This window comes from Lates calcarifer, linkage group LG21, assembly GCF_001640805.2.
Source record: "Lates calcarifer isolate ASB-BC8 linkage group LG21, TLL_Latcal_v3, whole genome shotgun sequence".
Taxonomy (NCBI): Eukaryota; Metazoa; Chordata; class Actinopteri; family Centropomidae; genus Lates; species Lates calcarifer.
This window is the reverse complement of record NC_066853.1, coordinates 16,481,615-16,507,027: the sequence shown is the minus strand read 5'-3', so window position 1 is coordinate 16,507,027 and position 25,413 is coordinate 16,481,615. Positions and strand designations below refer to the sequence as shown.

The window sequence follows — 25,413 nt, the reverse complement described above, 5'->3', positions numbered from 1 at the left end:
AGCCTAATATTTTTTATAATATTTATAAATAATATTTCCCTCAGGCAAAGATGGAGAGCAAAGCAGAGCTAAAAGGAGAGTGAATATTGAACAATATTGAACAAGCTCAACTTAAAATGTGACAATATGTTAAAGTTGTGTTAAAGCCTTTTTCATACTGATATACAGGACTTACATTTACAGATGTTATACAGTGTTATTTGACTGAGTATAATGTGAAATCAGTGCATACATACAGCTACATGATACTGTATGTTAAAATCAAACAATAACTTTACTTCACTGAAAACCTCAAGTGAAGTCATGTGTCTTCTCCTCACAAGACCTTTGGGTGCCAGAACTTTAGGTGCTATTGACATGTTCATGGTCCAAGGAACTGGTTTCTTGAAATGTGATGTGCACTTTAGATCTATGAACTTCAAAGAGGCTGTTTTCTTATCACACTGCAACACTACAACATCTTTGTAGAGGCTATAAACAGACTGTATACACTGAACTGAACTGATCTGAACTTAGGTAACCTGTGTACTGTACTCATGCCAAAGTCCTTCTAACACCTCGGCTTACATACACATTTCAGATGCTTTCATTTTATGCTACATGCTACACGTTACTTTGATTGGTAAGATAAGTTAGAAATACACTGCACGATCAATAAATAAAATATGATGTAAAATATGATTAGAAAATATGATAGATTCTTTAAAATGCTATATGTATTAAATGTATTTCACAACCCAACTGCCTATGAAATTGCTCACCTGAGCTCCACTACAACTTAAATGCTATTTACATCAGCAGTATCAGCAGTGTATATAGCTACACTATGTAAATTATTAATGTATTATACATGTTTTTCAAGATAATCATCATGATAGGACAATGTAAATATTTCTTTTGTTATTATACATTATACATTTTTGTTGCTAATACTTCTATACTTTTACTAAAATTTTGAATGCAGTGCTTTAACTTTTAATGGAGTATCTTTATACTGTAGTGTTGCTACTTAAGGATGTGTATATCTCTTCCACCACTGTTTTTTATCAGTCTGTTGAAATGTCTTTCTCTTGCACAGGAAGTAACCACAAAATGTATTCATTTTGGGAAAAAAAAACTTTTACTTGGAATATCAATATTTTCTCAGAAAGTATAAATAATGATTTATGATTGATTTCAATTTTATACAAAAATAATACATTAGGAGGGAAAAAAATCATGTCCTTCCACATAAGTATGAGTGCCCTCTGATCAGATGGCAATAGATGTGCCTATAACAGTCACAAACCAACCAACATAATAACAACAACAATGTAATGACCTAATATTGAATAGGAGACTGGATCTGCCACACTTATGATATGCAGGGTCTGATAGTCAAAAATGGCCTTTTTGTCTCTCTGGGTAGTTGTGGTGAAAAGAAAACATATTATTTATGCCAAATTTGGTATTTCAAACTTTCCCACTGTGTTCTGACAGAACTTGAAGTGAACTATTCAGGTGAACTCTACAGTCCATACAAAAAGTACCACAATCAGGGCCTACAACCTACCCCGTTATCGTAAAAAATGTAGCCTGGTGTATGTATGCTATGTGCATGGTATAAAAAGTAGGCCAATTTATAGCCAATCCATAATCCCAAATCGTTTTCTATCTGCTAATTTAAGTTAATGAAAAAATCAGCCAACTGCCCCGTCTGGCAACATTATTTGGGACAAATAAACACATTCAGTGTCAGAGGTCAAATTCGTGCGAAAGACGCAGGATGAAAGTTCACTTCGCTTCACCTTAATACTGTCAGTGTGGCAGCGTCTGTACCCACAGCAGCTGCTCCTCTCCCCAACATTTCTCAGTCTTTGTGGATGCCTCTAAGATTAGAGCAGCTGCTGTCACAACATTATCCTCTGTCATGTCTCTCTCCCTCACAAAATACCACACTGAAGATGACTGTTTTCTTTCTGAATACCTGTCAATATTTTTCATTCTACACTGTGGGGGTCCTGTGCCATGATTTGAGATGAGGAGTTATTGATAATATTTGTCCTATTTCTTCACATTCTGGCAGGAAGCAGGAGAGGGAGGAGGAGGGAGAGTCCCATTCCTGAAATTCACCTGAACCCGTGTGCAAACAAATGCCAGAGGTTTCCATGAAGGGGAAGGGCCACATTTAAAGTGTGTGAGTCAGTCCTCTCCCACAAGGCAAGATCAGGTTTAAAGATATGGCAGGCTAGCTTTTGAGACATGGTGACAAGTTGAAGTTGCACCTACATTATGCGTATTTGTCACACATCCATCTGTCTGCTTTTGTGTTATTTATACAGGCAGCTTTATCAACAGCAACTCCAGTATAGTATAGTAATTGTTGGTGACTTCACTGATAGTGCATATTCATTTCCAGTCTCAAGTGTGTGGAGTTCTGTGCAGAATCCAGCTATACAAAGCATTGCATACAACTATAGACACATTGCATAGTCCTTTCAAGATTGTCAAAGTCTTTTTCAATCACAGTATACACATTGAACAACTCGAAATGATGAATCCCTTCAGGGACAGACGACATTCATCGCCTGCACTAATGCTAGTACATTAAACTGAGTGTGAGAGAATAACATGGAAGACTCCTTAAAAACTCAGTAAGAATGTCAAATGCATACACAAGATCAGCACAGGTTATTGTGATTGTCACACAGTTCTGCTCACATGCAAAGGCATCCAGGTACTTTGTGTGAGTGAGTGAATCGCCTTCACTTAGGTCCTTGAAGTTTCACAGAGGCTGTCTCAGTGTATCTTCATATTTCCACCTTAAATCACAGTGTAATATAAGTTGTCCCAGAGCCTTCATTCAGGTCCACGCAGTTCATGAGCAGTTTTTGCTGTTTGGTTTTTGTTCCTTTGTAATGTCACAAAAGAGGAGGACAGTACATTTTTCTAAAAAAAGAGGGGGTAGGTTGTGAAAGATTGAATACTGTTTTCAAAGATTGTGTTAAAATCATACATCCTTGTTGATCATGTGTGTGACAGAGGGGGAAGTGGAATCCGGTCTCTTCACTTTCAGGTGCAGTGGCTTTTTTTTTTTTTTTGGTTTGTTTTTTTCTTGGTTTGTTTTCCTTCTCTGTCCCCATTTCTCATTTTCACCGCCTGGCCCTCCGTCGTCGTCACTCCTCTTGTTTGTTGACTGACTCATCATCCAGCGCGCCGTTGCCGGTTATTAAGAGTTGTCATGGTTACCGTGGTGAGAGGGTGGAAAAATGTGCTCCGGTTGCCGGGCACCAGAGGAAGTCAAGGATGCTCTCACCAAGCTTGAAGAGGACACTGAAAAGGAGGAGAGGGAGAGAAATGTCAGACAAAGTGGGTCTCTGTTACGTAAAATAATAAATACAATCTGTCCAGTGACACGGGTATATATAATGTATATTGTTTCATAATAGTGACCTTACAAATGAAACCTATATAAATATTATTCGCATAAAGTAACTTAGTATATGTGCTCAAGTGCTGTCTGCAACTTCATCCCTCTACTGTACTCACATACTTAACTCACTACAGTTACTTTCTACCTTTTATATTACAAACACATAACACATCACAATTTTCTAAAATATGATGCATTGTTATAGGTTAAACTATTATATGTAAATATATACTTTTACAAAAAGGATGGTGTTGGTGATATTCAAATATGTTCTTGTAGTTTTTTTCCATAGAGCACCAAATGTGTATTAATCCACAACTGAAAATAGTCCCCAACAAATTCAAAATTTACTTCTGTTTGACTGATGTTTGCTAAAAAGTTACAGTGTCTACATGTTTCAGAGAATTAATCAGTATATTTGAAAAATAAAAATATATATTTGTGACCTTTTTTTTTTTAAAATAATTACATCATCAGTAGGAACCATTGTGCTTGTGGCAGAGTAGCACAGACAGGGTAGGAAAGCCTTAAAGTTTTGAAGTATGTACAATAAACAACAACAACAACAAAAAAAAAAACTTTTAGTAAGGTTACGAATGCAGGTCTTTTACTTTTAACCAGGTATTTTTGTAGTGTAGTATTACTATGTTTTCGTAAGTAAATGATTTAAATACTTCTTCCACCACTGGTAAATATATCACCCCTGCACCTTCATGTGCCACACCTGACCAAATACATTCCTCATCCCTCTTGTCCTGACTCTGAAAAGCCTTGTTTCCATTGAAATGCTCTCTTTTTTAGATTGTTTGTGGAATTTATTTTTTTCCCTGCGTCTCCATGGGGTGGAGGCAGGTGACCCTGGTGTGACCCTGCAGCCAGCAAACAGCTTCACCTGATAAAGCTGACCCGCAGGTAAGACCTGAGTCATTAGACGCCATGGTCTGAGCAGAGGTGAGTTTTAAACAGTCTCAGGTATAGTGGAGGGTTCTCTGTAAACAATGAGTGTTATAAAGTCAGCACATGCCGGACAGAAGAAGGCTGACCCGGCCAAATAAAGTCAAGATAAGAAAATACCTGGGAGAGCCTGCAAGCTAATTGCTCTATAAATAAATGGGTTTGTGAAATGCCATGGGGTGATGATGTGACCCACAGGGTACAGCCAGTGGTGAAAGTAACCATGACCATTCACTGAATACTATGTTAAAGTACAATTGTGAGATACTTTATTTGACATGAGTATTTCCAGTTTAAGACACTAAACCTTTTCCTCCACTGAGGTGATCATTCTGCTGCTAAAAACTTGATAATTGATTAATAAAATTAATAATCCAATTTAAGTGTGAGTTTCATTGCATAGTTCCATGTTCTCAAACGTGAAAATTTCCTTGGTTTTACATTATGGTAAAATTAATATTTTCTCTGATATTTTATATATAGATTAATCTATGAAATAGAAAAAATGGCTTGAGACTCCAAAATTGTGTCTTACAGATGTTCCCCTGTTAACATCTTAGATAGTTTCATCTGTTTAAGACCCAAAAATTTAAAAACTTAAAAAGTAAAAGTAACTCCAACTTCAGCAGCTACATCAGTAAAATACAGTGTTAACAAACATAATATAAACATAATAATTATAATAATAATATGTCTTGTGGAACAAATTCTTTTACTTTTGATATTTAAGCACATTTTGCTGATGATACCTCTGCATTTTTACACAAATAGGATTTTAAATTATTATTGTTGTTATTATTATTATTATTATTATTGTTGCATTGTTACTTTCACCACTGACTGTTTCAGCTTCAGTACAAAAGTTCAGAAAGAAGTTAAAAAGTTTACATAAATGTAAATTTTTTGTTATTATGATACTGTTTAATTTGTAGTTCATTAAATTACTCCACCTGCATAATTCAGTTTTTCTACAGTTTTAGTGTTAAAGTATTTTTCAAGTATGTTACCAAAAAGTTTTTTACAAAAGTTTTATAAAACTTTTTTAAAAAAACACAAAAGGGTCTCATTCAAAATATAGAAGAGATAGCTAGTTAAAGGGAATTTTGTTAAAGAACAAAATAATATTTTGAGCCAGCCATGTGAAGGGTCAACTTCTAATTTAGTAGGATTTATCATATATCAATAGAGGGTTTTTACATTGTGGCTTTGATCCTTCAAAACTGGTAGTCATGTAAAGGAGCTGAGTACAGTTATTATAAACATATACCTTAAATGTTTTGCAAAAGTGGATTAATAAACGGCTCATTGTGCCACACTTAAGCCAAAATGTGTCTATTTCATAGCCTCTGGGGGATTGGTGTTGCCTTCTTTACTATCATCTCATCAACCCATCAGTCTGTCAGCAGCAGCTCGGCGGGTACAAGAGCTCTGCCTCAGCGTGGGAAATTGAGCGTGTGAAAGCAGCGCGGTCAACATTTCAGGCTAGAGCGATCACCGAGAGCAGGGAGAAGTAGGAAAGAGGAAGAGGTGTAATTACAAAAAAAAAAAAAAGAAAGAAAGAAAGAAGAGAAAAACCCTCTACCCCCCACCCACCCAGCCAACCTCATCTCCAGCCTCACTGTAGCATGGAGGAAAGTGGCGGGACACGAGGCTTGAGAACTTTGATTAACAGCAAGGCTCATTTCCTGATCACAGAGGTAACTCTGACCAGAGGAAAGTGAAAGGAGGGAGCGTTAATCAGAAGCCGTTCAGGCTGAGGGAACAGGTGATTGATTAGATGTCTGAGTGAGAGGAAATAGGAAATACACTCTATCCATATATCTGTCTCATCTGTTAGTTTGAGGTCAAACGAAAGCATGTGAACATCAGCAACAACCCCAAACAAAATCTTGTTAAAGCAAAAGAAACACTTGTGGGTGGCTACATGAAATACTTGATTTGTGTGGGCGATTCTGGTGATTTCACTCATTTTCAAACTGTGTGACTGAACTAATAAAATTGTATTTACCCAGGAGAGACCCCAAGTTGCACCATCTTGTTTACAGGAGCATCCTAATGTGACAGGAATTAAACAAGTCAACACACCATCATAAAATACACACTTCTCCTCCCCTGTTATGATCTAGTTCCTGCTGTTAGTGTGTGTGTCAATCGAGTTGTTTCTCTCAATCACATCAGGGTGAGGGCGTGAGTGTGATTTTTGTTCATCAATAGGAAGTGAGTGAGCTGATTAAAGTGTCACCTTTTGAAAGAGACAGCCCACCCTGTTGCAAAATGTAAAAATTACCCTGCAGCAGCAGCAAAAACCCCAGTTATATAACACATATTTGATGCTGATTCTCATGCACAAACCCCCGCAATGATCACATGGACTAAAATCTACAGTGACAGGCAGACAGAGGTGAGAAGGTGCATCTAACTGTGACTGATAAGATGTGATGTGACGGCGGGTAAAGACTCACCGTCTTGCTAGAGGACATGGAGCTGAGGGTGCTGATGCTGTTGGCGTCTGTGACCACCATGGCCGAGGGGAAACGTGACGGGTGGGAATATTGTGGGGGCTCCTGCTTGTGAGGATACACTGCAAATGAAAACAAGAAAATATGTTGTTATTATTACACCTCCACAATCCTATAGAATCAATAATAACTGTATTTATGGGTTACATCAGGTAAGTTAACAAACTACCTTCTTCCGAGGATACCAAAGCCATAAGGTAGGTTAAAGGTTTGTGCAGCTTTCACCTTCTGCTTTTAATATTAGGAGACAGTTTGGGAACTTTTTCTCTAAGGTTTGACTCCTCTGTTCGTGTAGGCAGAGATGTATCCACACATGACATCAAAATTGAATTTTGGGAAAGAAAATCAATTCTAATAGATCATAACAGGGGTTTTTTTCTTTTACTTTTCTCCAATTATTCAATTTTCTTGCGAAACATGTAGGGTCTTTAATTTGTCAGTCCTCTGGAAATTATTCAAACAAAAGGAAATTTAGAGCTGCAATGATCACCTCATTCTGTCGGAAATTATAACAGGTGTTTTTTCGCTTTTTTCTTTTGTCATTTTATAGACAAAGCGAGTAATTGAAAAAAACAATCAACAAACTGATAGACAATGAAAATAATCATTAGTTTCAGCCCTGTAGACGCTGTTTTAAGGCGACACAAGCCAAAAAAAAGTCAAGAAGCACAGTAGAAAACAAAGTAGAAGAGAATAGAAATGTGTTACTGACTGTGTGAGTGTGTGACAGTAGCCATGAATGGCTGCTGGCTCATGTGGCTGGGGGACTGCTGCATCAGGCTCTGCTGGTGGGGGCTGTGGAGCTGCTGGGAAAACTGCACTGGCTGCAGTGCTGCGAGGCTGCCCGCCACGCTATTGATCACTGGCACCGTCTGAGACTGTGATGTGTTTAAACCTGGTGAGTTGCAGCAAAAAAAAAACCCATCAAGTTAGACCATGTGGCGATAGTGTAAACTTTTCTTTTGTGTTCTAGTCCCACGGAGGGACGGAGGACTTACTCTGTGCTATGGCCATGACTCCAGATAGAGGCATGATGAGGTTTTGTGTCTGCTGGTGACTGTGATGGGAACTGTGGATGTTGGTCAGCGTGCTGACTGGAGGAAGTCCTCCACCTGAGCCGGAAATCTGGAGAAAGATGAAAGCAAAAAAACAAAACAAAAATGACACCACTGTTTTATGGCTGTCCCATTCTTTATAACAGACCACAACACTCATATAAATTCACATGAATTTGTTTTCAAAATGAAATTGATGTTGTCTGCTAAACAAACAACAGACATAAATGTTGACTTAGTTCAGATTCTTTTGTATAACACGAAGCTTGAGTAACTCCACTCACACACAGCACACAAGCAAATACTGATAAGGAACAAAAGGTAAAGAAAAGAAAATCAAGCTAAAAATGTGCGCAGAGAAGACTGTGCATTAGTTTGTGTAGCACAGTGACGGCGTTTGTACCTGCGTGTTGGTTTACACAAATGAGATGATTATTTGCAAAGAAAACACAGCTGTAACCAAAATAACATGTACGCATTTACAGTCATGTCTCTTTGGACTGGGATCCTCCCGCTCAGAGGGGCTGCATCTGTTTGACTACTGCCAGCTGCCCACAGGGGAGAGACCGGGCAGACACACATCTGCAGATAAGAAACTGTCAGCTCTGACCTGCTGCACACTGCACTGCCTGCCCTCACTCTCGTCATTTCACATAAAGCTGCTCCAAAAGGCAGAAGTGTTATGAACTGACAGGGAAGTTGGTGCACAGTATTCAGCAAGTGATTTGCATAATTTATATTTTTTTGACCCAGAGCAAGATAAATGTTGAAACTGAAGGATTTTTGTACTGCAAGGCAATTTAAGGAATATTGTCTTTTGAACACATCGTATTTCAAAAGTACTGTTGCACCACTACTCAAATGCTATGGGTCCTTGCACAGGTTTCCTTGTCACTGATCAAATATTGGACTAGGGCAGAGGGGAGAAACTCTGAAGTAGAAAAAAAAAAAAGGAAGCATTGGGCATAATCAAATGTTGGCGTCATTTCTCTGGCAGAACAAGCAGCGCTCCACCTGCGGCCCCTCTTTGCGAGGCATTTAATCAATAAGAACAGAATGTTTCTTTGTCAGGTTTATTGGCTGAGTGATGTACATGCCTGGTGCACTCTGGTGAAGGCTGTGTGCTAAGTCCAGCCATGGCCTGCCACCCCAGCTCCACCTTCCAAACAGAGCAGCACAATGTGCTAATTGTTGGCTCTTGCCAGTTGGTCCATGGGAGAGGAGGTTCAGGAACCTGCTTTGTACGTTTATGCTAAACGCAGGCCTGGTCTTATCTAATCTGAGGCCACGAAGGACCAGGTGTGTTCACTCACCATTTTGGCGTCAGGTGACAGCAGACTGTGGCTGTGGTCCAGTCCCCCCGGAGACACCTGTTGGAGCACTGACTGGCTGGTCGCCATGGCGTTGCTACTGTGGTGACTGATGGTCGTGGAGGAGGTGACCTCACCGGGGCCTTGGCTGTAACGCACTGAGAAAGAGAGACAGAGAGAACGAGTGGGTTAGTTTCACTTGTCTCGTGTGCTTCAGCTTACGACGGTTATGTAGGGCAGAGAGATAGCGGCGCTGGCCTCATACTGCAATGAGCAGTGCCGCTGTCGCTCCAACCAACCAGACTCACTCGTTCTTTGACTCAGCCGGGTGAGGACAGAGCAAACAAACACACTGACCCGTCCACTGCTGCTATCTGCGTAGCTCAGCCAAGGCCATTCGCTGAGCACACACACATACACTCACAGCAGAGCTCCCCTTGGGCTCAGCACAGAAACGCTACTGATGATGTCCAGAAGTTGCGTCAGTGTGAAGTGTAGCCAGTGGTGGAAGAAGTATTCAGATCATTTACTTAAGCAACAGTACCAAAAATACGGAGTCCCAAGTAAAAATCCTGCATCCATACTATCAACAACATGCACTTAGTATCGAGAATAAAAGCACTTGTTCTGCAGACTGACATATCATTATATATTACATTACTTGTAGCTGCTTGCAGTGGAGCTCATTTTAACCACTTTATATACAGTTTAGATCAGTGGCTCACAGCCCACCCAAAGGGCCACCAGATAAATCTGAGGGGTCATGAGAAGGAGAGGAGAGAAGAAAAAAATAAAGTTCTGCTACATAAATTTGAATATTTTTTTGGACAGTGTATTTTCTAAGCTTAATATATGTTTTTTTAATGTAAAATCTTTCAAAAATGTAGTAACTAGGAACTTCTGGTAACTCAAACATAGAGGTGTTAAAGTAAAATATTTACCCTGAAATATAGTGGACTTAAGGTATAAAGTGGTAGGAAATTGACCTCAAAATGACACGGAAGTACAGTACTAAGTAAATGTACTTCCCACCACTAAATTTCACAATATTTTTTCCATATTAGCAGTAACATTGCAGTGAAATTGAAAATCTGCTTTAGTGCCATCACTTAATCCCGTGTCTAGACTACTTGCTGTCTCTCATTGGAGGGCCAGAGAAATGCCTCACCCTCCCAAACAAACGTCAATCAAATTACTGTTTGCTGATGCAGGCCCCCTCTGATACCAACAGAGAACAAACATTACACAATTACAAGCAATGTCAAACACATTCTTATCCTGTAGTCTCAGCCCCACACAGACACACAGAGACCGCCCCTCCCTCAGTGACAGTGTAGAGACAGACTCTGTTTGCAGAGTCTCAGATCTCACATCTTCCCCAACCCCTCCGTCCCTGACCCAGGTGTGATAGCCCAAATGCCCCCGCCGAAGTTGCTCAGACATGACAGGAAACAGCGCTGTACAACTATTTTGAGATAATAAAGAAGGGAGAGGCACTGACACTAAATGTGATCACTGAGGGGGGAGGCATTGATTTCTTGTCACTCCTGGAAGCTGGAACAGGATATGTTTTCAGATATTTGCCTCAGGTATCAAGGAAACAAATCATCTTTGGTAGAGAAAAGCCTTTGTGTGGTTGGATGTTTATAGACTCATGTATACAAGATACTGTACATTTATAAGCAATAATTTGACATTTTGGGAAACTGTTTATTCACTGTCTTGCAGAGAGGTAGATAAAAAATTGACACCACTGTACTGTCTGTGCTAAATGGGAAGCTACAGCCAGTAGCAAGTTAGCTTAGCTTAGCATAAAAACTGGAAACAGTGGGAACAGCTATCCAGGCTTTATTAACAGGTGACTAAATTGAACAACCAACATTTAATTGGATTTTGTTCCTATTAAACAAACAAGATTGCAGAATATTTTTGCCAACTAATTTTCTGTCAGATTTACCAATTGGCTAATGAACAAGTCGTTGCAACTCTAAACAAGACATACATACATTTTTTTGGTACCTTTGGAGTGAACTAGGCTAGCTGTTTCCCCCTGTTTGCAGTCTTTATGCTAAGCTAACTTTCTTTAGGCTCTAGCTTCATATTTAACAGGTAGACATGACAGTGGTATCGATCTTCTCATCTAATTCTTAGACAGATACCTAAATTCCAAACACTGCAATGACTGAAGCAAAGCCACAGGGCCATATTTCATCCTCTAAACTATCTATCTTCCATTTTGCACAGACTTCATATTGTCTCCTGCAACATACTAGCAACCCCACAACACTCCACCGCGCCTTGTAAACATAGCTGCAGAACAATAAAGCACTCCATTGGACTCATGACCCCCATTGCCACACAATAGAAGAGGACTCATAAAAAGGCAGTTATCTTGGGGCTGGGCGACCTCTTAAAGTGTCAGAAGGAGAAAAGGATGCTATTCAAGCCAGTTTTGTTTCTTTGGGTTCAGCAGTAATTCTAACTGCAGGGAATCTCGGAGTGCGTAAGGAAGACTTCCACAATTTAAACTCAAACACTTTGGGTTTCAAGAAAGCTACAAGGAACAGAGGGTTTTCTTATCGAGTTAATTCTTGTACATTTTTTTTTCATCTTGCCTTTGAATAGCAAGATTCTGTAAAACTGAATCTTTGCTCTGGAAAGATGACACAACACCCAGAGGAAGTTGGGATTTCTCTTCCAGAGCAGGGGGAGGGTGGGAACTTCAGAGGGGGAGTGGTAGCAAGGATCTTCAGCAGGTTTAAAAGGCTCTAGCTCCCTGCGTGACCCATGTAATATCAAAGCCTGCCTCCCCAACCCCAGGCAGCGCTCATTGTAGTGCCGCTGCATATGACAGACCTCCTGGGTCTCTGCAGGACGTATCCAGTCTCTTCTTTGTGGCTCTCTGGGAGACACAGAGCAGTGGAAAGTGCAGAGCTAGGCCATCTTTTCTCTGTGTGGGTCCCTGTTTCAAGCTAGCCTGAGGTAACGGAAAGCAATGCAGCCCACGGGTAACGCCCCCCACTGCTGTATCTGATCTGGAACTTCTGAGTCTGCTGGTTTTGTAATGTGCAGAACGATGCAGCTCAGCTTACACAGCAATAATTCAATTTTATGGTGATGCCAGCTGCCAAATTACCAGTAGCCAGACTGTTTACACTTCACATAGAAGTACCAGAAGAACCTAGGAATACTTGACATTTAAAAGAGAAGTTTTAGAGAGGAAATCACTCTTTGGTGGAACTGTTAACATCTTCAAGACATCTGAAAATTGACATGTTTTTTCTATAGAACAATGTTACAAGGCTTAATAATAAGCGATGCTTTGTATTTTTGTAAGATTACCTTATGTATTTTATGTAAAATCTTAATCTGACAAGATCTCAGTTATCAAATGAATATCGTCAAGTAAGAAAAAGTTTAGACTAGATTAGAATTTGCTTTTTTGGTGAAATAATTCAATACTTTTCCTCTTTGGCTTAAATGAAACATCTTTTGTATGTGAAATCTTTTAAAAATGCAAAAGTAAGCAGACACCACTAGTTAGTAAAGCTGTCAGATGAATGTAATGTAAGTTATGATTTAGTCAACTAATTGTGACAGAACCTGTTAGTAGTTGAAACAGAATCAATAAAAACTCCTCAAGTAAGAGGAGTTTCTTTGATCTGACCCAGAAGTGACCTCCCCTGTATGACTGAAGGTAAGGAGGGATTGGGTGGTGGTGGTGGGGTGTTACTAGCTTTCTCTATAGGCGATGAAGGGGTCATCAGTCCTGTCTGGCCAGAAAAGAGCCAATACCCTGGTGGACAGCTCCTGCTGCTCCAAGTCTGCGACCAGCCTCAGCAACTTTACTAATGCCCATAAAGGTGAGGGGGGAGGCTTTAAAATCAGTCCTCCTTCGAGCCCAGCAGAGATAAATGAACCTAGGTTACAGTCAGTGCAGTCTTCTAATACACCACAGACAATGGACCCCCTGCTGAGGCAGAGTATAGAGAGTAGAAGTCAGAGGAGCCCCTTATCAAAGGCCTGGGAGATGTAGTAGCAAAGGGTTTTAATTGTCCATTAAGCATGCATAATACAGGCCGTGCCCTAGCAACGCAATGAGACGCCCCGCTGGGATATTATTGTCAGGCCAGGGGCTGACACTGAAAAACAGCTGATGCTGTCGGCAGGATGCCAGCAGGACACCTTGTAAGCAGCCAGCTGAGGGGTTTTGGGACAGCGAAGCGCTTTCTGCCATGCACCCACCTCTCCTTCTCTTCTGCAGCCTTATCGCTGACCCCTCTGCCTTTGTAACCTGGGGTCAGTGCCTGGTCAGGTGTTCTGAGCAACAACAACAACCAACCAAAAAAAAAAAAAAAAACCCTCAAGCAAACAGACAATCCACAAGTGGGACCAGTTTATCCAAAGGTAAAAGAGCAAGCCAAGGCAAACAGTTTGTTTTCCCTTCAAAGCTCGCCTCGTGTTCGAACACGAGAGGACAACAATAGGCTCTGAGTGACTCTCTCAAATCACAGTTTTATGGAGGGTGAGTGATGGCATGGTGGATAATGCTCTGCGAGGTCTATTAGCTTTGTTTTTATGTCGTGTACACCAGGTAGACTCAGTCAATACTAATTACTCAGAAGGCAAACATCAGGTCAGGGTGAAATGGTCAGAGCGGTAACGCGTGGCTTTCCCTTGTTTTGGCAACTCTCTGAGCAGAGTCATTAGCAACCTGCATGGGAGGAGGAAATGTGGAAATGGACAGCGTTAACATTGAGGTAGATCTGGATGTGTCCGTTCTCCCCTCCCTGACCCTGGCCTGACCCTGGCCCGTCACAGGATTGCTGCCCTTTGTGTTGTGCTTCTCCATGCTGACTTTGGAGTGGAGATTGCAGGTACAATGTGGATTGTTCCCAGTGTGTTTTCAAAGATCAGAATAACAATGGCATTTGCTCAGCTCACTCACTCACGCTCATTGATCACTTGTCCCCTCTTTCTCTGCCTCTCTGATCACATCAACTCTAACCTTTTTCTGGCAGCAGTTTCACGTCCTTTTTTTTGGCTTTGTTGTCAAAAAATCATCTGGGAGTAAACACCTTAAATTTCACCTGCAAACTGAGGTTAGCACATGTTTTCTGTGACTAGTTATGCTGAATGTTTCTACATAAGCAAAAAATCCGCACATGTAACATTTAAGCCAAAAATAACCTGCTCTATGTGATGTATGCAAATCAACGCGACCTGGCATCTTACTGGGGGGTGAAGCGCTGGTCTGGGGGTGGTGCGGCGAGCTGTGCGACAGCAGAGGGTTGATAGTGTGGGTCGGCGCAGCAATGGCGTCCATGGCCAGCTTCTGCCTGAAGGCTTCTTCCTTGCGCCTGTTGGCAAACCAGTTGTAGACCCGCACTTCTGTGACCAGATTGGAGCCAAGGCCCTGCGCTTTGGAGGGGGAGACGCCTCGCTGAAGACACTCGGCCCTGCAGGGGAGAACAGAAGGTGAAGTCACTCAATTTTGACATTGCTTGGGAAGTATTTTCCTGAGAGGGTGCAGAGTGAGGCGTCATGTTTATCTACCTGTTGCACTCTTCTACCAAAGCCTCCCTCTCCTCCTTGCTGGGGTTTTTCTGCCGCTCGTAGGCCTGGTACAGGATTTGCTGGGATGCGGGCCCCCACTTGAAACGGTTACGTCTCATTTTCTTGCAGGAGGGTTCACTGCCCACCTCGTCACCAGGCACACCCATGCCCTGACTGGACGGGTTGAACTCTGGGAAAAAAAACACCGGATCCTGATTGCCTTTGTCTGTCATATTGCTGCCAGAACCTTGTGTTGCTTGGTTGAACTCTGAAAAATAAGAAGAGGTACATTCAATAAAATCCAAATTCAAAATGCTTTCTCTCAGCACAAAAACACAAGGAAAAGACAGATATGTAGACACACTATAGAGGTGTTTTCTATCCTTTAGATACATCACGGCAAACTTCATAAGATCTATTGCTGTGGGTGCATCTAGCAAGATGAGGAAATGTCCAATCCAACTTCATATCCCTACAGGGTTTGAAACCCAAACAAAGCGCTGTGCTGCAGCCAACGCCACATTACAGGCCAGGGCCAAGCTGTGAGAAACTCAAATATTAACTTACGTCGGAGAATTTCCCGCTGTTTCCTGACATACCAGGTGTAGAGGGCCGCTCGCTTCTGTGTTTTCATGGGCGTGCCCTTGTTGAGGTGCTGGGAGAGGTGAGACTGGTTCAGCCCCGTGATGTCCACCACCTCCCGTTGGGGGATGTTGTGCTGCTGCATGTAACCTTTGATCATGCGGGCAGCACGCCACGGATCCTCTCTGGGTTCAGATAAAACACAGGAGCGGAAAACACAAGTCATTTCACCGCTTAACTACGCCCAGCTTTCAGAGGGGAACAGTAAAGAGTAGAACCAGTTAGGTTTTTGGTCTGTGTCACAAAGAAATGAACAGAAATACATGAAGAAATGCTTCATGCAGCATGCTTCAGTGCTAAGAGGAGAGGATTTTTAGATGATTTTAGCTTTGTTCACAATAAAAGGTGTTTATTTAAATCTATAACAAAATGTAGAGACACAGAAAGAGTCTTATTAAACACACAGCCGCTCATGAACTTGTTCCTTCCTCTTAGCTTCCCTGTTTTTCAAGGCCTTAGGTTTAAAGGGGCTGTAATGATAATAAGTCCCCTCACAGACAACCCATTTATCATTGTAGCCCGCTCAATAGGCTGTAAATATTTTCAAAGGTTAGTTCAAGTGGATTCAGGGAGGTTGAGAAACTTGGACTTAGTATTTGGTTCAGATTTCAGCCCTGGAAAGAGTTAGATTATATGTCTGTGTAAATTCAAAGCAAGAACGAATTCTGAAAATATAAAAGAAAGGACCTCAAAGCTGAGCAGCAAATCATCAGACAGGCTGACAAAACTTCTGATGAGTAAAAAGATGTTTGTCAGGTTTTGGAAAAACTATAAAACTTGGCATCAGTCTACAAAAAAAAATCTAAATAAAAAAAAAATCAACATATGTGTTATAAAACAGTAGTTGGTAATACATGCACATTTTAGGTTTTACTTGATTATTATATGACCAAATGCTCCTTAACAGATCAGTCAGGATTACAGTCATATATTTGTCTCTAAAATTAGAGATATTAGCGAAAGAAAAGCGAAGTTCTGTGGTAAAATTTTTTTTTTTTTTCGTTTTTAAGAATTTACTTGTATCCGTATGCACTTTGGCTCTGTTTGCAAATGTAGCTTTAAAAACGCGCAGAATCTTACCTGTAGATTCAGCCCTTCACGTTTATGCATTATTGCAGCGAAGCGTTAACAGCACTCGGAGGTAAAACGGAGCCTTATACCGTACAGTCAGAGATTAGCAGGCCCAGACACACTGACATCGGTAATTATAGCAAATCTACACACGTCTGTTTGTTTTGGAGAATGTGGAGGCCTACATCTAAGTCTGCGGGTTAAGTGGGAGATGTTAGTTTATAACTTTTGACAATGAATAACCAGATCTCCATTCACTCTAATCACACGCCACTGTGTATCTTTCAGTTGATGATTTATAGAATAAAATTAATAATAACTTAACTACACGTGGGTTAGTTTTGATTTTTCTCCGCTGCTGTTGGAGCCTCAAATATTAGTTTTACAGTGACACAAGTGGCCTGAGTGGAGATAATTAGAAATAAATAGCTGAAATGTATGACGTCTAATTAGGATTTTTTTTTTTCTTGTCATGATGTGTTTACAGACGCATGAGTAAATGGTAAAAATAAAGCTTTTAAACTGTAGCCTAATTTTAATTAATGATTAGATAATTCAGTCTTATTATTATTATTATCATTATTAGAACATTTATATTATTATGCAAAGTTGGTATTATTCTTTTTATTCCCAGTCGCTTCCATTCACTCGCTCCTCATGTAGCCCCTTGCCGGATTTTTATCGTTGAGAGGTGGAGTATAGTTAATAATAAATAGATCTAAGTTCAGCTGATATTTTGCAAAGGTAAAGAAATAATAATCTGTGTGGATAATTAGTAACTAGAATGTGAAAACCGAGCCGTGGCGGGTTATTTTAAAATTGTAAACAGAGAGAAGGAAAACTGTTTCAGGATTATAAAAACCTGTTTTTTTTATTTTCCAGGATTTAAAAGAACTAATTTAAAAAATTAAAAGCGCCCAGAGGGAGTTACAATGAACAGAATAAGACTGTATGAGCGCTTATTTTCACTTTCTCGTTTCACCTTCATACTGCCGCGACTTTGCTCAATTATAACCACTTTTTTTTCACTTTTTACAATCGACCGAAGTAGCAGGAAAACTTACGCCAACATGCGGTCCACCTCCGCCCTTTGCTCGGCGGCCTCCTCGGTGTTGAGCGACTGGAGCTCCTTCAGTATCGGCGGGGTATCGTAGTCGTCCCCGTCCTCGGAGCCCTCGTCCCCGGACAGCTTGCCCTTGCTGTGGCCGTTGGTGAGCGTGTGGAAGACGGGCTTCGAGTCGACGTCCGCCCCGTTCATCTTTCCGCTCTGAGGAGGAGCGGGAGACATGGACAGGCTCTCCAGTTTTACTCCAAAGCCCGGCGGGCTGGGGTCCATATCGTCCAGGGCCTGGATCAGAACATCTTTGGTAACTCCTGAGTCCAGCAGGGCGCTGAGGAGCTCCTGCTGCAGGGATGTCAGCTTGGATACCATTTTAGAGAACATTAAAACATATAGGCCTGCTGTGTGCGCGCCGGAGCAGAGTGGGGAAAAAAAAGTTAGGTTTAAAAGAAAAAAAAATAATAATAAAGTTCCTTTTCTCCTCTCTGGTCCGGTGTTGCGGGAAGTTCACTGCTGACACCTGCTCCGAGAAGCTGCTTCACTTCCCTGTAGGAGGGGAGGATGGAGCTACTTTGCCATGATGCTTTCTGAGCGCAGGGGAATATAAAACATGGTAATGAGTGGGCCGGCTGATGGGAGCCTTATGTAAATCCACAGAATAAGGCCCGCTCTGGGCCGAGGTAGACATGTGTTTACACTGCTGCACTGCTGCTTTTATTGGCTCCCCTTATCAGCAAAACTTTGATGGACTTTGGACCCTGTTGTATATGCCATAAAGACTTTTAAGAAAGGCGAAGCGGCACATAGGTTTACATCGCTGGATCACAGACTCTCAACGGTGGTTTTATTTCACAGGAGCTTCTCTCTGAGCCAATGTTAGGACTTTGTAATATTGTAATTCATTTAATAGTTTATCTGTTTACTGGGGGAAGGTTCATTTTTGTTTTTAAGGACATTTATATTGTTATTAAGCGTCATCATGATTAGTAGTAATGAGATAATCATGATGGTGCTGATGGTGCTGTTAATGAGGTGTTGTCCCTGTCCTCATGAATTCAGCTTTGTTTCCTTTAATGAAGCCAAATAATCTCATTAGTTTCAACCAAATATCTCACATTGCAGGGCAATAGAGAAATACATGGTAACACATTATGAAGACATTGTTTCACTTCAGCTTTAAAAAGTGTAACTTTTTCAAAAGCAGCCATATTGTGGCTGGGCAGTGATAAAATATTTGATTATTACTTCAAATATAAGCTGTCATGTCCCTACAGTATGTTTATAAACCTTGAAAATGTGGGACAAAGAGTTTAAAACTTTCAAATAGCCTCAGTCGTCGTCGTTATCTGAGCACACTGACATGACACAATATATGTAATAAAACTATTTAAGTGCCTTAAAATGCTGAATGAAATACCTACAGTTTTATCTTACTTTGCACATTTAGAAAAAGAACCATAAACCTTTCAGGAGTTAAACAAACTCCTTAATCATTAATGTAAGAGCAGAGTGGGGTTAATAAGGATAACAAGTTACCCCCCTTTTTTCTTTTTTTTTTACCTTTTGCATGGTGGGAAACATTCTGCAAATAAAACCACAATTAAGTTGAATTTGTGTGTGTGTGTGTGTGTGTGTGTGTGTGTGTGTGTGTGTGTGTTTACAGAGGGATTCATTCACACGGTCAGATGCAGCGCGGTGTAAAGTGTTCAGTTTGATTTAAAAGTTCAAGCAAACCCAGTGAAATAAATGTTGTCATCTTTATTAAATGTAAGTTTGTAGTAGATGACGATGGCAATAGACGATGCGAACAAATGAGATGTTAAAGGCTGCAACGAATAAATTCTGAGAAGTCGGAAACAATCCGTGGAAAGAGTTGACTTCATTTCGCTGTTGATAATTTATATGAGCCTGATTTTTTTTTTCCTCGAAAGTAAAAAGTAACCTGTTGTAAGAGCAAAGGATCCTTAATCTTAAATCTGCAGAACTGAAGGTGAGCTGGATCATGACCAAGACTTTTCAGTATTAAACGCACTGGCAACATGAATTCATGTACAGATGTGGCTGCTCTAGAGCATGTTGTTATCATTTTTAGTTTGAGGTGAGAACAGAACACGCAGGTCGAAATATTCATGTTTCCACCCTCAAAGTTTCAATTATTTTTTAAATTAAACTGCAGCTGCGATGTTCACGGTCACAACATATGACACTCAGTTGCAGTCTATCCCTGTCCGTGAAGGTTATAGTATATAAACTGATGATCATTTCATTTTGGTGTTGTTGAACTGAATTGCATTTTACTCACAGGTGTTTCTATTATTTTGTCCACACCACATATATCACTAAAATACAGGGTGATGAACTAAATATGACTCAGTGTGTTGACATGTTGCTCCTTTACACCAGCTTAGGGTTTATTCTGCTCAGTGTGTTTATCAGAAATGATTTTTAAAAAATCAATAAAAACATTAAATGGCATGTTTGATGTCATTTTAAAGGCTCATCTAGAGACAGACATTATAAGCTATAGCTTCAGCTAAATGCTGTGATATGAGGCTCTGGGTCACGCTACATATTTGTACCTTTACAGATAAACATTAAATAAATGCAACCAGGTGCAGAAACATCTGTATTAGATTTAGTTTTAGTACAATTCACACAGAAATATGAATTGTGACACATTTTAAAATACAACAAATGTCAGAAAATAGTGAAAAATGTCTGTACCAAGTTTCCCAGAATTTTTGAAAAGCTAGAATCAGTCAATTTTGATATTTTTGCTTTAAAATTACTTAAATTGAATATCAAAATAGTTGCCTGTTTCTTTCTATTGATCAACTGTTTAATTAAGTTACACCTGCTGAGCTCCTTGGTTGAGAGTTTCCAGTTTTTGGAAAGATATCCAGGATTTTTCCAGGATGAAAGTAAGAGACACACAGCAGGAAGTGTGTGGTAGGGAGTATTAATATTCACTACTTCAATAAAACTACTAATACCACACCATAAAATACTCTATTACAAGTCATGTGTTGAAAATATTATTTGAGTAAAAGCATTATCAGCTAAAGTATGATTTAAGAATTAAAAGTAAAAGTACTGAATAGATAAAAATGTATCTCATTACTGAAACTGCTAATGCATAAATGTTCAAGTAGCATTTTGCTGATGTTGTTGGTTGAGATTTTGGTTACATGTTATTTTACAGCCCACAGCTTCCTGTAATTCCCTAGAAAGTAACTGTAGATTCACCTGACGTTTCCAGGGAAGAAATGGATATGCTGTTTAACGTATTAATGTCGATTGTTACCTAGATAGTATTATGGTCGGCCATGAAGATTTTAGTCAAACATTTCTCCGGAAATCAATGAACGAGAAGACAAATAACTTAATCAGAACATTGTCTGTTCTTTACATATAATTTGTACTAATTTACAATGTTTTTTTAAATCCTATAAATTATACTCTGATATAGCATGAGCTGAAAATGTAAGTGCTGCCTTTGTATGCTGTTAGTTTAACCTATATTCTCATCATACATTTTGTATGGACAAGCTTGGTAACTAGTGACTGCAGCTGTTAGATAAATGTAGTGGTGTAGAAGTATAAAATGAAGTGTAATGGAAATACAAATTAAAATACCTCAAGTACTGCACTTAAGTAAATGTCCTCATTTACATCCCACCACTGCAAATGATATCAAACCAACTCAAATAAAATAATCTTCCTCCAGACACTCAACTTTTTCTGTAAGCAAAAAACACAAAACAAAACAAAAACCAAAACAAGGCGACCACAGAAGCCACTGACCTCCCCTGTGAATATGTATGATGCTTTACAACAAGATACTTAGCCAATTATTGGTCAGACGTGTAATCTTTCAGTGTAGTATCAATGTGGTTGATCATTAGTAATACACAGGATTGCCTTAAACCCATTAGTGCCAGAGCCAATATGCTTAGTATGAGTTTGACCCTGCAGCAAATGATTATGATAATCATAATGTAACCTTTAGGAGAATATAACAACTAAAATACCCCAGTTACAATACAGGAAGAGATAAAAACACCATAAAGCTCAACTAGGTCATTAAAATTCACTGCTGAGTCTAGGAGATATTTTTTTAAAGTTCTCTATGGGAGGGTTAATTATTTTTATTATTCTGATGTTTTATTAATGGAACTTTTTGTTCTAACATCATCAAAGGCCTGATAGTTGCACCTCTCATCTAAAAGTCCATTGCTGCTGCTGCTGCTGCTGTTGCTGCTTTGGGTGTCATTAGACAGATTACGTTCTCTTATCTCCAGCTACTATTGTCGTATAAAGTTTCCCTGCTGATGCACTTACATCTTAGCTGCCCTTCGCTCTGGTGTGCAAAGCGCCAGCCGCTGTGTTGTGAGGGTAAAGTTAATAACCCAGTGGAAACAGATAAATTACAGTCTGTCTGCAGCTCTGTCATCTCTGCTGACAAGTTAATGACTCAAGTGTTAGTTTTTAGGGCCCAAAGAAACTGATTGATTTTCTTAATAACAGCATAGAGGGGGCCATTTGCTGTAGGACGCCAAACGTCTTCACACAATCACATGGGAATTTAAGTCTGAGTTAGATATTGGGTTAAAACTGAACATACTGGGTTTAAGGTAACAAAAGAAAGATCTACAATCAATGTGAGGCAGAATTTAATTTTAAATATACTCCCATTGTTGTTGTGTTAATAAATTTTCGCAATTTCAACAAAGTTCCTGATGTTAGACATTTGTCCAAATTTACAGAAATTTCATGAGAGAGAGTGTGTTTTGTGCAAGCCATTCTTCAATGAATAACATTAGTATTTAACAGGAAGACACACTCGCAGGAAAGCACAAAAACCGCAAGTCTCGCCACCTCTGGGTGACACCGCTTTGCCGTCCATTTTTTCAGGTACTTTCACATGTCTCCATTTCAAATCTGTCAACCATTAACGACAAATAATAACAAAGCAGCAAAAAGTTTATCCAGTACACAGACCTGTTGTGAAAGCAGCCTGTGCACTGGAGCGCAGCGAGGAACACGCACTGCCCATTATGTTTTCACACAGATCTGTGACACACAGGTTGAGCAACCAGATGGGACAGGGACCATCCGGGCCACCCCCCCACCGGGACAGTCTACCTGTTCCTGTAAGTATACCTGTCCGTCCACCTGCGGGAAGACCAAGCGCAGAGCAGCACTGCAATAGTTTTAGGGTGTACTAAACTAAAGAATAAGGATGGTGATTGTACATGTTTCTTTTTGTCAACAAATCTCATGAAAAGAAGTACGTTTCTTGTATTGTCTGTGTGTTTTATTCCTATGTGCCATGAAACTCCACTGTTATCCAAAGAATGTTAGAAACACATGAAACAGCCAAACTGTTCCACTGGATGACATCCTCCTTTATCACAATGAATGCAGGCAGCGTAGTTCATTTTGAGTGAGTCCCACAAATACACTGTCCTGCTGCTGTAAAGATTCATTGGGCCTCGTGTGAGAACTAGTCGTATGAACAGATTTATTTCTGGAAAAGGCATGTATGAGCGATGTCAAAGAATTTGCAGCACTCACCAGTTTTCTTTTTACTTATGAACAAAATGGTGGCCAAGACCTGTCGTTGAGAGTCCTCATTGGAATTAATACAGAGTTTAAATATGACACCAAATTTGGTATAACTAGAAAATGTTTTTAATTAAGGCAAACTTAATATTCTGTTTGCCATATTGTCATCATCATGGCTTGAGAGGTTTGGCAGATTTGGTCGCAGCAGCTAATACGTTTCAGTAGTTGATAGAAAATCCTTCCATGTTTTTATTCAGGTTGATGTCCAGTATCTTCTTATCTTTTTTTTTTCTACACCTGCTGTGCTCAGGGCCTCAGAAGAAATGAGCCAGCCCTACTCTGGCAGAACTAATTTTACTAGAAGGAGGTTACAAAATATTGACTCCTATGCAAATGTCTTGAGCCCAGGTGTCCAGTTTACTTCTTTAGATATGTTTATGCCACCCCCAGCAGCTGGAAATGGAGGCTAGACCAGTGAAGATATTAAACTGGTGCAAAGATTACAAGGTTAATCTAACAGCACCTACTCTGATATTATTTCACAGAACAGGAAAAACATTTTGTTTGTTTTGTGCCTTTTACTGATATCTTAATAATGGTGCACTGTTTGGTGAACTATATATTGTTTCTTCAACAGAAACTGGAAGTCAAATAAGTGAAATGACTGGTTACGTGTAAAACCAATCTAGGAAATCCTCACAGTAAAACAATAACAAGAGGGAGAAAGAAAGCGATTATACCTCTAGCGTACACTGAATTAAGATTGTTGTCTTTTTTCATTTTACTGAGTAATCCAGCGTCAGCCTGTTCTCTGTGTCACTGTAATACTTTCAACCAAGTGAGTACTGATGCTGGGTCAAGGTGTGCTTGGCTGCCTCCAGTGTCTTCACTGACCTGTCAGTGACCTCTTCGCTCCTCACCCCACAGCCTGGTCGGTGCACGGACTGGAACATTTGGAAAGCGAGTGAAATAAAAAGGGCAAGGGCTACATGCCGTGTGCGTGAGGTTCAGGATCCAGCGGCCATGTACCGTTCCACAGACTGAGCTGGACCTTAACCTCAACCTGACTTCACCAGTGGCTCATCTCTTCCTCTCAGAAACTGAAGGCGATTGTTTGTTGTTGGAAGACGTGTAAAATAAATGTGAATTTTGTCCGCATTTTAAAACTGTTGACTTAAAGGAACTGCCTGACATTAAGTCGTTCTTATATTCTCATGGTCCTTTGTTCCCCAGATATGGCACAACATGGGAACAAAACATGACAAAGGACCCTGTGTTGCTACGGTTGTATGTTCCCAGTTTTACGTGTGTGTTCCCAGGGTCCTATGTTCCCCAGCTCAAAGTTGTCACACATAGCTCCTGGATAGCAATGTAGAATTCTGAAAACTGTCACTTTTGGCTCCAACCAGCCTTTTATTCTGGTAACAACAGGATAAAAATAGGTCTCGCACAGGCTTTTTTGTGATAACAAATCTGTGGCTCTAGCAAATACGAAACAAAGAAAGAAATTATTTAGCTGACTCCTGGTTAGCACGCTACACTGCAGAGATTTTGTGTTCAGTCATGAAAACAATCAAGTGTGCAAAGTCACCAATGACTATTGACGTCTAAGTTTAACTGATCGACATCTACAGCAATACTCTTGAACTTACTGAGCCTGATTCTGTCAGTTTAAGCTGCTGACTATGAATGATAGTCGCTCCCTATTTCAAGCCAATGTACCATCAAAATGATTTGGATAGAGCTGGGCATGCAGTGTCCCTCTGTCTTTATGCTAAGCTAACAAGCTTCTGATTGTAACATCAAATTTAAAACTTCTTATCTGACTCAGAACATGAAAGCAAATAAGCACATTTCCCAAAATGTAAAACTATTTCTTCATAAGGAGGAAGTGGACAGTGTTGACATGGGACTAACAAAAGATAAAATAAGAGAATAAACTTTTAAACCTAACCTAAAATAGGAACAATAGATTAATTTGGTGTGTGTCTTTTGTTAGTTTTAAATGATAGTGATCTGTACAAGAAAAATATCTTGATGACTCAACTAGGAAGTGTCAGCAAGAAAATAAAAGATTAAAGAAAGAGTCTTATAGTCTAAAGATCCCTACTCCCAGTTGCCCTTCACACAAGACCTCATTAATCATGCAAAACCCCTGGCCATTTTATGATAATTGTCAGTCATAAATCCATCAATCCATACCATAGTGCTCAGACTTTTCCACAAGTGCTCTGATTGTGTCACAGTTTCTCTTCATCAGTTGGAG

General features: G+C 40.0%; 1 protein-coding gene across 1 annotated transcript; it reads right to left on the bottom strand.

The window, feature by feature from the left end:
• Positions 1-1,097: 1,097 nt before the first annotated feature.
• Positions 1,098-18,133, bottom strand: hnf1ba (HNF1 homeobox Ba). Its single transcript, XM_018665406.2, has 9 exons — positions 17,584-18,133; positions 15,374-15,573; positions 14,807-15,074; positions 14,486-14,709; positions 9,254-9,408; positions 7,884-8,010; positions 7,598-7,780; positions 6,829-6,947; positions 1,098-3,312 (listed from the first exon to the last, which is right to left on the bottom strand). Exons 1-9 carry the CDS (start codon positions 17,961-17,963, stop codon positions 3,292-3,294), a joined length of 1,677 nt encoding a protein of 558 aa, XP_018520922.1. The 5' UTR covers positions 17,964-18,133; the 3' UTR covers positions 1,098-3,291.
• Positions 18,134-25,413: the final 7,280 nt, after the last annotated feature.

What these genes read in the sequence shown, in the direction of transcription:
- hnf1ba (XM_018665406.2), bottom strand. Translation starts at nt 17,963, where the DNA reads ATGTTCTCTAAAATGGTATCCAAGCTGACATCCCTGCAGCAGGAGCTC. An exon ending in ACAGCGGGAAATTCTCCGAC is followed by an intron (nt 15,075 to 15,373) that starts GTAAGTTAATAT and finishes CTTATTTTTCAG; the next exon opens with AGTTCAACCAAGCAACACAA. An exon ending in TGTCACCTGACGCCAAAATG is followed by an intron (nt 8,011 to 9,253) that starts GTGAGTGAACAC and finishes ATCTTTCTCCAG; the next exon opens with ATTTCCGGCTCAGGTGGAGG.